Source organism: Schistocerca americana, chromosome 4 (genome assembly GCF_021461395.2).
Source record: "Schistocerca americana isolate TAMUIC-IGC-003095 chromosome 4, iqSchAmer2.1, whole genome shotgun sequence".
NCBI classification, from domain to species: domain Eukaryota; kingdom Metazoa; phylum Arthropoda; class Insecta; order Orthoptera; family Acrididae; genus Schistocerca; species Schistocerca americana.
The window spans coordinates 538132853-538149125 of NC_060122.1; the positions used below are offsets into that span (position 1 = coordinate 538132853).

Genomic DNA, 16273 nt, shown 5'->3' on the forward strand with positions numbered 1-16273 from the left:
ATTAGACAGTGAATTGACATCACTTAGTTCCAGTAAGATGGATGCAGAGGAATTATGGGCAAAGATGTAAATTGTGGTCAGGAGAATTATGTGCCTAGTAAGTGGATTAAGGGTGGAAAAGATCTATCAGCATTTAATAGAGAGATTCGGAAACTGCTGAAGAAGCAGAGGCTGTTGCACTCTACATTCAAAAGAGAATGCGCAAATGACAAGTAGCAAAGATTAGTAGGCATTTGCGCGTCTGTGAAAAGGTCTATGTATGAAGCATACAACTATCACCACCGTCGTACCCTTGCAAAAGATCTGGCTGAGAATCCGAGAAAATTCTGGCCCTATGTAAAATAGGTAAGTGGGTCTGAGGCTTCCATCCAGTCTCTTGTTGACCAGTCTGGTGTGGCAGTTGAAGATAGCAAAGCGAAAACCAAAATTTTTAAATTTCACATTCAAGAAATTGTTCACACAAAAGACTTGTACAAAATTTAGTTGTTTGACTTTCAAACAGACTCCCGCATGGGTGACATAGTTATAGGCATCCCTGGCATAGAGCAACAAATGAAGGAGTCGAAAACAAATAAGTCACCAAGTCTGGATTGAATCCCAGTTAGGTTTTTCAAAGAGAACTCTACAGCATTGATCCCGTACTCAGCTGCCATTTATCATTAATCTCTCGCCCAGCACAAAGATGCAAGCAACTGGAACAAAGCACAGGTGACTCCTGTGTATAAGAAGGGCAAAAGGACAGACCTGCAAAATTATGGGCCAATAGCTCTAACATCAGTTTGTTGCAGAAGCCTTGAACATGTTCTTAGTTCGAATGTTATAAATTTTCTTGAGACCAAGAAGCTTATGTCCGCAAATTGGCATGATTTTAGAAAGCGTCACTCGTGCGAAACTCGGCTTGCTCTGTGAACTGTAGATGAAGGGCCACAGGTAGAGTCCATATTTCTAGATTTCTGGAAAGTATTGGAAACAGTGCCCCATTGTGAGCAGATGGAATGGGTTCAGTGATATGTGAATGGCTCAAAGACTTCTTAAGTTATGTTGTCCTCAACAGCAAGTGTTCATCAGAGACAAGGCTTTCATCAGGAGTGCCCCAGGGAAGTATGATAGGTTCACTATTATTCTCTGTGTACGTAAATGATTTGTCAGACAGGGTGGGCAGTGACCTGCACTTGTTTGCTGATGATATTGTGATGTACGGTAAGGTGTCAAAGTTGAGTGACTGCAGGAGGGTACAAGATGACTTAAACAAAATTTCTAGTTGGTGTGATGAATGGCAGCTAGCTCTAAATGTAGAAAAATGTAAGTTAATGTGGATGAGTAGGTAAAATGAACCCATAATGATCAGATACTGGATTGGTAGTGTCCTGCTTGACACAGTCAAGCCATTTAAATATTCGTGTGTAACATTGCAAAGCATTGTGAAGCAGAATGAGCATGTGAATATTGTGGTAGGAAAGACAAATGGCCGACTTCAATTTATTAGGAGAAAGTGTGGATCATCTGTATAGGAGACCACATATAGGACACTAGAGTGACCTATTCTGGAGTACTGCTCGAATGTTGAGGATCTGTACCAGGTCAGATTAAAGGAAGACATTGAAGCAATTCAGAGGTAGGCTGCTACATTTGTTTCTGGTAGGTTCGAACAACATGTAAGTGTTACGGACATGCTTTGGGAACTCAAATGGGAAGGCAACATTTTTAAGGGGGGAACGCCATTGAGAAAGTTTAGGAAACTGGTATTTGAAGCCGACTGCAGAATGATTCTGTTGCCTCCAACATACATTATGCGTATGGACCATGAAGGTAAGATACAAGAAATCAGGGCTCATATAGAGGCATATAGACTGTCATTTCCTCCTCATTCTATTTGCAAGTGGAACAGGAGAGGAAATGACTAGCGGTGGTACAGGGTACTCTTCGCCACACACCGTAAGGTGAACTGTGGAGTATCAGAGTAGATGTAGTGGCAGATGTGGATGCCAATACTTATCCCTGCCCTCCGATATTAGCAAGATTTCTCTTGCCCTGATCTGTACAAACTTCACAGGTTTCACTCTGATGTCCTCCAGGGCAGGTGTTGGGCCACTGCTAGACTGGGCTGGGAGTCCACTGGTGGAAAAGTATCAAGTACAAAAGGGGAGGACGCAGCACTAGCAGAAAGTGCAGCAGTGGAAGCCCAGAACTTGCAGTGGCTGTGTGCTGTTCCATATCATCCAGCGTGGATCTCCCATCTTCACAGCGCTGTTGGATTGCTCATCGCCATGCTTAAATTAATGGTTATTTATAATTGTTCACAGTCCACATGTTATGCCAACATGCTGTTTCCATCCATATTCAGAGCAACAAATCTGTATCCTGGTGGCATGGAAATAGGTTGGCTCATCCCTCAACGGCTCAGTTTTCCCTCTGTTTTGTGTTATTGCGGTGCTTGGCCTAGTTAACCTCATGGTTTCTAACAACGGCTCAGTTTTCCCTCTGTGTTGCATTATTGTGGTGCTTGGCCTAGTCCACTTCATGGTTTCCAGACAGCCCAGTGCTGCACCTGGTATGCAGGGATGTTGGTGCCCACCGGCTGCATTTCATTGCTAGGGCCGATACCCATTTGGAAAAATGGAGATAAGGAACTGAAGGAATGGGATTATAAGTATGTAATGAAAAGATGGAAATAATTGACAAAACAAAACAGACACGACACCGGGGGAGGGGATAGAAATAGCATGCCACTTACACCAAAATACCTATATAGTAAAAAATCTCAATTGACAGTAAACTCAGGCCCCATAATTCTGTAATAAATTCTGAAAGTGTGTATTGATTATACATCGCTGAACAGCAAATATTTTGCCGATACTTGGATCTAAGAAAGACAGTGAAGAGTACAAATTATGACCGGATAAGGAACTCTTGAATGAATCTCTCACTCTGTAATGGAATGTGTGTTGTTTTGAAATTTCCTGGGAGATTAAAATGGTATCTTGAATTGGGATATGAACTTGCAACCTTATCTTTCACTGTACTGGTCTTGGCACACAAACTATGCAGAACAGTTTTAATCTGTCAGGATATTTCAAGTAATGAATTGTATGAAAAAAACTAAAAAAGAAACTACATCCTTTAAGAAGAAAGACATCTGCGAATGTGTCAAAAAATGGCACCAAAGAGAGTGGCTGAAATAATTATGGACTACATGGAAGGCAGCAAAACCCAAATTAACTGGATGAAAGACATAAAGGAGGACAGGTCGGAAATGAACGTACACCAATCTCAGTAACAACAAATTTGATGATGATGATGATGATGATACATACAAAATAAAGGCATTCAAATATCTCACACACCCGAAGTTACTAGAACATGAGGAAACCTAGTGAGAAAAATAAGGACCAAGTTCTGGGCTAGGTACAAGAAGACACTAGAAAGGACTGCTATGTAGTCTATAATCAAAAACAGTAAAAAATTATAGTAAATACTGACAAACATTGTATTTTGTGTACACATTATATATTTTGTGTATACATTATAACAGTTAAGTTGTGAACTACAGTGATGATCCAGTGAATGGTTGGATTCATTTCAATTTACAACTTCTTGAAACAGTGGCTCTAACAAAGCTGTTGCTTTAAAATCTGTTGTGAGTGTCATATTGGCATTTGAAGAATTATAATCCACATCAATATTGTAATGAAATATAGATTGATTACAATGTTGGATATAAGAATTTGTTCAAGTTGAGCATGTTTGTCCAAATGAAATGCAAGAAATGAATTGAACCAAATGAACATTTCTTGTTGAACAGTAAAAGAAAGCTTGCAATACGATCTCAAACAGTAAATAGGGAGAATAATAGGCATTATAACAAGCATAGCAACAGGAGCATCATTGACTAGGTACATAAAGGCTAACAAATGTGGCAGACTAATCAAAATTCGAAGAAAACCTAAGCATTGAATTTCTTTTGTGTATTGTTTACTTATCTTTAACTGGTATTTTTGTTTGGGCTAAGACCTCTGTAAATCTATTTCCTACTGTTAGCTTACCCTACTTCTTGCCAATGACTACACATGACAGTTATTTGCATTTAATTTTCTTCTTTTTTAAAAAAACTATTTAAAATTGCTTGTTATGTTTGATGTTTTTTGTTGTCGTTACAGCAGTCAACACATGCCAGAGTGGCTGAAGCTCCATCATCTGATAAAAAACCTGTTGCTGGGCAGTTGGTGTCACCAGAAGAATATAAAAATATTTTGAAGGATGAAACAGCTTTTAACCAGATTAATTCACCACCATTGGAAAGTGTTGTTTTCCCAGGTCAGTATTAATTATTTAGGGTGCAAGTCGAATATAGGAAGAATGTAGATGCATAACAGTTGTACATTGCCTTAGCTGTGCTGGGGAAGTACGAGAACTCCAAGTGTTAATAGAAAGCACAGATGGTCAAATTGTTATAGGCACTGAAAGCTGGCTAAAACTGGAGATAAGTTCAGACGAAGTTTTTGTGAAGAACCTAACAGTGTTCCAAAAGGACAAGCTAAACACAGTTGGTGGTGGCATATTTGTTGCTGTTAGAAGTAGTTTATCTTGTAGCAAAATTGAAGCAGATAGTTCCTGTCAGTTAGTATTGGCAGAGGTCATCCTTGACAGTGGAATAAAATCCTTTTACCGACTCCCCAACTCAGATGCTACAATTGAAGAAAGGTTCGAAGAAAACTTGAATATAATTTCAAACACGATCAGACTCATACAATTATAGTTGGTGGTAACTTTAGTTTAACTTCGACATGTTGGTGAGAATACATGTTTAAATCTAGAGGTATGCATAAATCATCATCTGAAATTGTGCTAAATGTATTCTATGAAAATTATTTCAAGCAGTTAGTTCATGAGCTCACACAAATAGTAAATGGTTGTGAAAACACACTTGACCTCTTAGCAACAAATAATCCTGAGCTAATAACAAGCATCAAAATGAATGTAGGGATTAGTGAACACAGGGTTGTCTTGGCAAGATTGAATATTGTAACCTCCAAATTCTCCAGAAATTAATGAAAAATATATGTATTCAAAAATTCAGATAAAGATTCACTGGACACCTTTCTAAGAGACAATGTCCACTTCTTCCAAATTAACAATGTAAGTGTAGGCCAGATGTGGCTTGAATTCAAATAAATAGTATTGGCAGTAGTTGAGAGATTTACACCAAATAAATTAACAAATGATGGAGCTCATACTAAAATGGGTCATAACACTGTTGCAGAAACAACGAGAAAACATGTCAAATTTAAATGGACACTAAATATTCAGGATTGGCGATCTTTTACAGAAGCTCGAAATTTAGTGCGGACTTCAATGCAAGATGCTTATAATAGCTTCCACAATGAAATTTTTTTTGAAACCTGGCAGAAAATCCAAAAAGATTCTAGTCATTTGAAGTATGCTACCGGCAAGAAACAGTCAATGCCTTCTCTGCATGGTAGTAATGGAAATACTATCGACAGCAGTACTGCCAAAGTAGAGTTACTAAACACAGCCTTCCGAAACTTTCACCAAAGAAGACAAAGTAAATATTCCAGAATTCAAATCAAGAACAGTTGCCAACATGAGTAACTTAAAAGTAGATATCCTCAGAGTAGTGAAGCAACTTAAATCACTTAATAAAAGCAAGTCTTCTGATCCAGACCGTATGCCAATTAGATTCCTCTCAGAGTATGCTGATCCAATAGCTCCATACTTGACAATCATATATAACAGCTCACACTACGAAAGATCCGTACCCAAAAACTGGAAATCTGCACAGGTCACATCAATATTCAAGAAAGGTAGTAGGACTAATCCACTAAATTACAGGCCCATATCATTAATGTCGATATGCAGCAGGATTTTAGAAACATATATTGTGTTTGAAAATTATGAATTACCTTTCAGAGAGTGGTCTATTGACACACAGTCAACAGAGATATATAAAACATTGTTCTTGTGAAACACAACTAGCTCTTTACACATCGAAGTGTTGAGTGCTGTTGACAAGAGTGTTCAAATTGATTCCGTATTTTTAGATCTCCAATTGCGTGCTTATGCAATATCATCTCAGTTATGTTACTGGATTTGTGATTTCCTATCAGAAGGGACACATTTTGTACTACTTGATCGAAAGTCATCAAGTAAAACAGAAGTGATTACTGGTGTTCCCCAAAGTGTTATAGGCTCTCTGCTGTTCTTTATCTATATAAACGATTTAGGAGACAATCTGAGCAGCCGTCTTAGGTTGTTTGCAGATGATACTGTTGTTTATCATCTACTAAACTCATCAGAGGATCAAAACAATTTAGAAAAGAAGTCTGAATGATGCGAAATTGGCAGTTGACCCTAAATAATGAAAAGTGTGAGGTCATTCATATGAGTGCTAAAAGGAAGCCATTAAACTTCAGTTACATGATAAATCAGTCTAATCTAAAGGTCGTAATTCAACTAAATATGTAGAAATTACAGTTATGAACAATTTAAATTTGAAAGAACACAGATGCTAGAGATGTACTAACGAGACTGCCTATAGTGCACTTGTTTGTCCTCTTTTGTAGTATTGCTGCACGGTCTGGGATCCTTACCAGATAGAATTAACAGAGTACATCGAGAATTGTTTTGTATTATCGTGAAGTAGGGGGGGGGGGGGGGAGTGTCATGGATATGATACAGGATTTGGGATGGACACCATTAAAAGGAAGGAATTTTTCATTGTGGCGGAATCTTCTCGCAAAATTTCAGTCACCAACTTTCTCCTCCGAAAGTGAAAATATTTTGTTGACATTGATCTACATAGGGAGAAATGATGATCATAGTACAATAAGGGAAATGAGAGCTCACGTGGAAAGTTATAGGTGTTGGTTTTCTTCACGTGCAATTAGAGAGAGGACTAATAGAGAATTATTGTGAAGGTGCTTCGATGAACCCTCTGCCAGGCACATAAGTGTTACTTGCAGATTATCCATGTATATGTGCTGTAAACTTGAATGGGATCTGAATCCACGTCTGTTACCAAGGCACACAATCCAAAGAGCTAACCAAAGTGAACTAAATAATCAAGAGACAGAATGGCTGGGGGAGGAAAAAGGGGAGGAGGATTTTTGGCATATGCAGAGATGATGTATAATGAAAATACTCTTTCTTTCTGTAAAAGAACAATGTATTACCAAATTTCTAGTGAAGCTAGTAAACAAAGTGAAAGTCTGTGAAGGTTTCCTTTATACAGAGTTCAAAAATCTTTACACGAACGACCCAAAGTCATGTTTTTGATAATACTACCTTCCCTTATCCTCCTCCACCCCCCCACCCCCCTCCCCCCCCCTCCCAGAGTAACCATGTTATCAAATTTGGAGGAGTGTTGAAGATGGAACTTATCGACTGCAGACAGTCCATGAACCAATTTGTGTAATTCACTGTTACTAGTACCAATGACCTTTAGGTTCTGCTTCAACATTCACATAAACAACAAAAAGTAGTTTTGATGAAAATGTAAAATGATTACTGGAAATACATTTTGTCCTTATACTGTGTGGAATTCCAGCTCTTCAGTATGTTCCCCACACTGTGAACATTTTTGTTGCTTTATGTTAGTGTGTGCCACACAGGACTACAAATGTGCTGCACAAACAACACAGTACAGAAAAATCTCCATACTAACGTCTCCATAGACAATTTTAACAAAACTGGCATCTATAAGTTTACTTGTAGTTCCCTCCGCTCCGCTGACATATGCCAAACATGCAGGAATTTTAAAACTAAGTAATCTGAGTACCTCAGAGTCCTAGTGATAATAGTGATAATATGCTCTTAACTTTAGCACATCATCATGTCAGAATAAGTTTTGCCCAAATCTTGTGTTTGTATATGAAAATCAATGATGTGATACGAGAGGAAAGCGAAAAAGTTGTAAAAAGTGGTGTATGTAACTTTAAAACTGAGCAGTACAACAGAAAACAAAAGTACTGAAAGTGTACCACTGCTACTGATATTCAAAAGAAATAACCCTTTAAGCAAATTCTTGGACTACTTTCCTAATGACATGCTGTCAAGCCATACAAAGGCATAAAAGCAAGCCAATGTGTAGAGATCCACCTTAACAATTGATGTATTTTCATATAACCAGTCAAAATAAAATAAAAATGCATGTTACAGTTTTTAGGCCCGGAGTAGAAAAAAACCCATGAATTTTGTATATTTTTATAGAAATAAATTGAGGCACATCGAAGGTAGCACATACATATTGAAACATGTTTGGATAAGTACAAGAAGTATAACACAGTGTTTTGCAGGAGCAAAGTTTTTAGAAGCCCCAATTAAAGCAGTATTGAACAGTTATCTCCTAACCATTTTATGTTAAAAATTTGGAAATACGTGTTTCTGTGTCCACTATGAGTGTGCACCTTTTCATAAAGTAAAACATTCGGTTTGGCAGTTTTGGAACAATAAGTTACTGTGGGCACTGTATATTCTGGGGATATATTAGGTACACCCTGAAAGGAATGGTCAGCAGGGGGTAGCTGATATGGCAGACTACAGTAGTCAGTTTGTGCAGCAGCAAGTAAAGAGCCTCTGTACATAAATAACCAAAGTTTCTTGTTCTGATGTGAGTATATCTTTGACAGCAATTTGAAATTGCTGCAAAAATGAACATATCTGAACATAGTGAGTCATTATCAGTGATCACAACGCAGTGGAGTTTTCCATTGTCCTTCAGCCACAAGTACAGAAAAAAGTGAGGCAACAGTGCAGTGAATTTAGGTAGGGTATTATGAGTATCCATAATGAGTGGCAGGTCTAGTGTTGAGGCAAAAGACTGTGATGATTGTGTTAGTGAAAAAGTGCCAGAAATCATTGCTCCACAGCTGATATTAGCAATGGTTTTTTTCCAGCAGCATTGAATTGAATAGTTAGTTTTTGGAAATATTTTGACTGTTACAGAAGAAATAAAGAGAAACTTTGCTCTGACATCATGGCTTCCTAGCACAGTTATGGTGTTCAAACAGAAATCCATTTAGTGTTCTCCTTGAAATTCGCCAAAACCAGAAGTTAAAATATATTTTGCACGGAAAATATGGCAAGGGGGTGGACCCTATGCAGAGGACATTTTAATACATTGTTCCACAGTATCAGAAGTGTATCAGAAATAATTGACTCAGTATAGAAAGAGTGAAACTGCATGTCGCTCTGGTAGTAAAGTTGTAAACTGCTTCTTTTATGGTCTTTTATTCCCAACTGGCTATTGCTTTTGAAACACGCCTCACATAACATACATCACATAACATACAACTTCCCATTTTGACAGTGTGATATGCTTCTATCTTATGATCCTAACAGTATATGCCAGATAAGCTAGACAGTACAGTGGAGTAGTAGTTTACAATGTAGCTACACAAAACTGATACCATATTTACTGATGACTGCGCCCTTTCTTCATGATAGAAGACACATCCTACCATATTATTTAAAAATTTCCCAACTTTTTGTTTGTGTGCTCTAGTTATAGGCTGCTCTAATTCTTTCTTCAGAGGATACAAACATTTTAAATAAATATTTTCTGCACACTGTTGATTTATTATGTATAATTTCAGTTGTTGTAAATGAATGAATTGACATTTCACTCAGCCTAAAGGTATCATTTCAGCAATTTTTCGTCTTTTTACTGTTTAACTTAGTGGTGGTTGTTGTCTGTAGTGTAAAGACTTAGTTTGATGCAGCTCTCCATGTTAGTCTATCCTGTGCAAGCTTCTTCACCTCTGCATTACAAGTGTGACCTACATCCTCTCGAACCTGCTTACGATAATCGTGCCTTTGCCTCCCTTTACAAATCTTAACCCCATCTATTCCCTGCATAACCAAATTGACTATTCATTGATATCTCTGGATGTGGTGTCAGTATAACTCCTAAAATAGTGCTGTAGTATGCATTCACCCATTCCAACAAATGAAAGAATTTGTATAGTACTGTCAGAATTTTAACACCACTCCATTTTTACAGAGCCATCAAATGAGAGACAGTTGGCTGTAATAGCAGCATTTAAACATGCTTGGAATGGCTACAAAAGATTTGCATGGGGTCATGATCATCTCAGACCAATAACAGGAGCATTCCATGATTGGTTTTATTTGGGTCTGACCATTGTTGATGGGCTGGACACAATGTATATCATGGGTCTGAAAGAAGGTAATTGCACAGGTTTACTGAAAATAAATTTTTCTAACACATAATTTTTAGTTTAATGAGTTACCAAGTGTGTATGTGTGTGTGTGCGTGTTGAGTTGCAGACAGGCACAATGAAAAGACACTTGCACATTAGCTGTCAGCAAAAGCCTTCTTCAGAAAAGGAAACGTATTCAGTCACATAAGCAAGCACATCTCACATTCACGACAGCCATCTCCAGCAACTCGGACCAGCATTTCATTCTGAGCTCTCAGAGGTAACTGTCTTGTGTGTGAGGTTTACTTGCTTGTGTGTGTGTGTGTGTGTGTGTGTGTGTGTGTGTGTGTGTGTGTGTGTTTTCTTTTCTGCAGAAGGCTTTGGCCAAAAGCTAATATGTAAGAGTCTTTCATTGTGCCTGTCTGCAGTCTGCAACTCAATGTGTTATCTCTACGGTGAGTAGCAATCTACCTTTCTGCATCTGACATCTAAAAATGCTACCAGTCACTAAGACTTAAATGGAGGAACAGTCAGTAGAGCCTCAGGTATTGTAAGATTTTATACAAACCTATTATTTTACTGTAGTATTTACTACTTTAATTAAAGTAGCTGTGACAGCAAAAAGTGTTTCAATTAATTCAAAAAATAATTGCCTTCACTCACAAAACATTGGTAACATGTCTTCAAACTTCAGACAACTATACCTTCAGCAGCTTAGAGGGGGACAGAATTCTTCCAGTGACATTTGGCTGCTTCAGTGTATGATAGTCATTCAAGAAGAATGCTATATATTTTGGGCCCTAACCACCTCCATTTAATTTTCATTACATTCCTTTATGATGTGCGCTTTGGTCCATATCATAATCTTCTTGTTTGTTTTCCTGTCTCTTCACAGTGCCCATCTTGAATATCTTCATTGCTCATTGAATTGCCTTCAGTTTTTGAATGTTTCTTATTCATGTAATTACCTAATATGCAGCAACCAGTCGCAAAATCATGTTTTATTTATTCAGTTTTGCAAATCGATTTCAATTGATTAACAGCCATCATCGATGCTTTCAACCAATATGTGCCCTGAGTAGTAATACTTTATATTTGACCTCTGTTTAAGCCAGTATTACTACTCAGGGCACATATTGGTTGAAAGCACTGATAATGGCTGTTAATCAGTTGAAATCGATTAGCAAAAGTGAATAAATAAAACAAGATTTTGTGACTGGTTGCTGCATATTTGGTAATTTTATGGTTTACGGTCGCTGCACGACTTGGGAACCACAAGGAGCCCACCATTTATCTTATTCACGTATCGCCGTTATGTCAAAGCCAATAATAAACACTAACTGCATAGTTCTTGTTGCAGATATACTGGAATATTCATTTAAAAACACTGTTTGCGTTATCAAGAGCTCTCCAGGCCTGTTTTTTTTTTTTCCTGCCCATCCAGTCACTGATTTCACGGTTTATTTGTATTTTTTTTTTATTATCTGTGCGTTTATTACATTTTATTTCAGTATTATCACAAGTGATTTTCCAGCCTGTTTTCAAATACTCTCTGTGGAATAGTTCCATACATTGTTCAGATTTATCTGCTTCGGAGACAAACAGTAAGATGTTACCATTGAAATAAAGTGGTTGGCACAAGTTCCATGTACATGTTTTTTCGTATTCCCAGCTTAAGGATTTGAAAACTTCTTCCAGTACTGCTGAGAATAGTTTTAATGGTATGGAACTTATTTGCCTAACTCATTCTCCAACTCTGAATCTCTGCTATTGTGTTGAAGTATAATGGAAGCTGTAGCACTTACGTATATATTCTCCAGTGTACAAATATGGATTGAATTGGTGCCTCATTTATCGATGGCTCTTGGCACAGATTTTGCTCAAACTAAGCCAAAGCTTTCTCAAAATCTGTGAATTACATCTTTAAAATTGTTTTTTGTGCTATACACCACATATTAATCCTGTTTTTTTTTCCCCTCCATTACTTGAGTAAAAACTAATGAATCTATAGTTTTGTTCTTTCTATCTCCTTTCTTGTTAAGTAGTAGAAGTACAGTGTTGTTCCAAATGTTCTTAAACAATTTTCCAGATTCCTTTTGTGTTATTCCCCTCTCCCACCTCCACCTCTGCTGCTTTAACCAACTTTATAGGATCTTCTTCTTCTTTTTTTTTTAACCCTTGGCAGGCTTTATCCGCCTTAAGAAGTCGCCTTTTAAGTTGTACACACAACCACTTTTGAGATATGATGTTACTATTGTTTTAAAATATGTGAATTTGTCATTTGTTGTTGTTGTTGTTAAAACAGTGGCAGCTCAGAAATTGACTGATTAGTTTGTTTACAGTGAGTGGTAAAAGGGGTTGACAGAAGCGTCCGATCCCACATGTCGGCTTTGACCCATGATGTAAGGGCGTTGTCGTGTGTGTGACGTCATGACGGCGCGGAGTTTGGTTTGTGAGTGTGGCGTGTTTGTAGATGTCGTGTTGTGGTTTGTTGTGCTCTCTGGTGGTGTGTTCAGGGTTTTCGTGTGTGTGGTGTAATGGGCTCAGTTTGCTTTTGCTCATTATCTAGAATTGTTCGAGTGTCGGCTGTGTTTGTAGTGGAATTCGTTTCAGTGAGTTAACGATTTTATGTGAAGGTTAATTTAGTGTTGTTCGTTGTACATCGTGTGGTAATTTTAGTAAAATTAATCGGTTGTTGTTTTTGTTCAAGAATGGGTATGACGGATAAAATTAACAGTGCGCAGGTCAAGGGAAGTGTTCGATCCCAATGTGTGGCTATGTATTTTGATATTGGTATTGGAAGATGTTTTTGAGCTATATAGGCCAAGGGAAGTGTTTGATCCTAATTTATGGGATCGGGAGCTGCTGTTGAGCTATATAGGTCAAGGGAAGTGTCTGATTCCAGATGATATTGTGTGTAGTGGTATTTGGGGACTTTTGTGTGGTTTTGTATCGGGGTGAGTGTCTAAATTTGTTTATATTTAATTTGCCCCCACCCAAAAACACCCAATTTCCCGCACTTGTCCCGTTGGTGTCATTAGGCTTTTTGTGGAAAGTGTGTGTGTGTGTGTGTGTGTGTGTGTGTGTGTGTGTGTGTGTGTGTTTTTTTTTATGTATTTTCGTCCTCATAATGTGTACGTACCGACTTTATATGCGCCATATTGGAATCGTGGTGTATGGTCATTTCCGCCATATTTGTGATGTCATGGGTCAAAGCAGACGGGCGGGATCGGACGCTTCCGTATTTCCGTCAGTGATGACTTTCTTCAAAGTCAATCAGACGTGGTTGTTAAGTCCCCTCCCCCACCACACACACACACACACACACACACACACACACTTGAACTTCAGTGCTGTGTTTAAATTGGATGAAGAGGATCAGCTTGTGATTTATCATAAGATAGAGGCATTATTAGGAATGTTGAATCATTAAATTGTGCATTTAATATAGTTCAAAAAAGATCTGTTCGTGATGGCTCCCGCACAAGTTGCTGTAACCCCTAATACCTCTCGTGTCAATTTGTGTAAGGAAATGCTTTAAAAAATTTGATTGACATCGTTATGGGAGATGGAGAGCTCGGATATATTTATGCGAGCCAGAAACTGAGCAGAAATCAACTAATTGGATGTTAAAGATTAACTAAAACTAACAAAATCAAACAATGGAAAATCCAGGTAGGATTATCAACAATGTAGGAAAAGGTAGGAATATCAACAGTGTAGGAAAAGACAGATTCCTACTTACCATAAAGGAGACATGTAAGCAAATGGACCTCATGCACACACAACTACCAGCTGCAGAATTTCAGGGCCAGAATGCAGTTATCACGTGGGATGCAAGCAGCAATCTGAAGGGGAAGGAATAGTACTGTGTGGGTGGGTAGAGAGACAAATGCTGTCTGGTGGAGTGTGCAGGAACTAGAATGCCAACAAGCACAGCATCAGAAGGTTATGGGGCAGAGAGCTGGGGGGAAAAGGAGAAGACTGGGGAAAGATGGGCGAGTGCATTGGCAGAGGACAGCAAATAAACAGGGTGGGAAATGAGAAGAGGGAGGAGATAATAGGACAAAGGGGTTGAAATTATTGGTTGGAGGGTGTGGGGGCAGTAATGTATCGTAGGTTGAGGCTGGGATAATTACGGAAGACGAGAATGTGTTGTTAGAATAACGCCCATCTGCGCAGTGCAGAAAATCTGATGGTGGAGGAAAGAATCCAGATGCATCAGGTAGTGAAGCAGCCATTGAAATCAAGTATATTATGTTCAGGTGCATGTTATGCCAGTGAGTGGCCTGTTTTCTTCTTGACCACAGTTTGGCGGTAGCTGTTCATCCTGGTGTACAGCTGGTTGGTTGTCATACCAATATAAAAAGCTGTGAAATGGTTGTAGCAGAGCTGGTAAATGACATGGCTGCTTTCGCAAGTGGCCCGGTCCCTGATGGGGTATGATAAACCTGTGGCACAACTGGAACAGGAAATGCTGGGTGGTTGGATTGAGCAGGTCTTGCACTTGGGTCTTCTACAGGGATACAATCCTTGTGGCCAGGAGTTGGGCTCGAGAGTGGCATAGGGATGGACTAGGATGTTGTGGAGGTTGGGTAGGCAATGGAACACTGCTTTAGGAGGGGTGAGAAGTATCTCAGGTAGGATGTCCCTCTTTTCAGAGCATGATAGGTAATCAAAGCCCCGGCGAAGGATGTGGTTCAGTTGTTCCAGTGGTACTATGTGATGAAGGGGACACTCCTTTGTGGCTGGTCCCTAGAGGTGGCAGATGGATTGGAGATGTGAAGAGAAATGGCATGCGAGATCTGTTTACAGACTATGTCTGGGGGACAATGCTTGTCTGTGAAGGCCTTGGTGAGACCCTCAGCATATTGAGCAAGGGTGTCCTTGTCACTGTAGATACACCATCCCTGGATGGCCAGACTGTATGAGAGGGATTTTTTGGTGTAAAAGGGATGACAGGTGTCAAAATGCAGGTACTGTTGGTGGTTGGTAGGTTTAATGTGGACAGAGGTGTGGTTGGTGCCATCAGAGAGCAGGAGGTCAACATGTAGGAAGGTGACATGCTGGATTGAGGAGGACTATGTGAAGTGGATTAGAGAAAAAGTGTTGAGGTTGTGAAGGAATGAAGATACCATCACTGAACCTGAACCAGACTAGGGGTTTGGTATTTCAGTAGGCAAAGAAGGTCTCTAGATGGCCCATGAAAAGGTTGGCACAGGAGGATGCCATGCAGTGCCCACAGTTGTGCCAGGGATTTTTTTTACATACCTTCCCTACAAAGGAGAAGTATTTGTGGGTTAGGATAAAGCAAATAAGGTGTATGAGGAAAGAGGTAGTGGTTTTGGAGTCTGAAGGATGTTGGGGAAAGCAGTAAGACCCTGAGCATGAGGGATGTTGGTGTAGGGAGGTAGCATCAACAGTGACAAGTAGGGATCCAGGAGGTAGAGGAGTGGGGGAAGGTGGATTGTTAGTGGAGGAAGTGGTTGGTGTCTTTGATGTGGGAGGCTACATTATGGGCAATTGATTTGAGATGTTGGTCAATGAGGGCCAAAATTCTTTCATTGGGTGCACAGTAACCAGCCACAATGGGGTGTCCAGGATTGTTGGGTTTGTGGATTTTGGGGAGCATATAGAAGGTGGGTGTGCAGGGTGTTGTAGAGGTGAAGAGGGAAATGGATTCAGTCAAGAAGTTCTGGGAAGGGCCTAAGTCTTTAAGCAGGGATTGGTGGTTGTTTTGGACTTTTGGAATGGCCCGACCCATCCTGTTTCTCAGATGCTACCTAAACCATGGAATTCCCCCAAACAGCCTAACCATAAAGATTCCTATCTCTGGATCCCACCCCTCCTTTTACAGTGACTTACATCTTTTCAGATTCCACTAATCTGTGGCCCTCACAAACCAGGTACTGCAAAGAAACATCTCCATGGCACAGACATCCCAGAACCACCTCTACTCCCTCTGCAAGATACTACTACTGGGCAATCCTTACTAACTGCATCACATCTGTGAAACTGAATCCCTTGTGCTCCAATACCTTGAGGACCATTTCAGACACAACCTCCATAAGTTATCAACCTGCTGACATTGTGCT

At 39.3% G+C, this 16273-nt stretch overlaps 1 protein-coding gene across 1 annotated transcript in view; it reads left to right on the forward strand.

Moving 5' to 3' along the window:
• LOC124612445 (endoplasmic reticulum mannosyl-oligosaccharide 1,2-alpha-mannosidase) overlaps nucleotides 1-16273 on the forward strand; it is a 96002-nt gene that overhangs the window by 9332 nt on the left and 70397 nt on the right. Inside the window, exons 3-4 of the mRNA XM_047140665.1 lie at nucleotides 4158-4314; nucleotides 10019-10204. Of these exons, the coding sequence (XP_046996621.1) occupies nucleotides 4158-4314; nucleotides 10019-10204 (343 nt within the window). The remainder of the gene's footprint in view (nucleotides 1-4157; nucleotides 4315-10018; nucleotides 10205-16273) is intronic.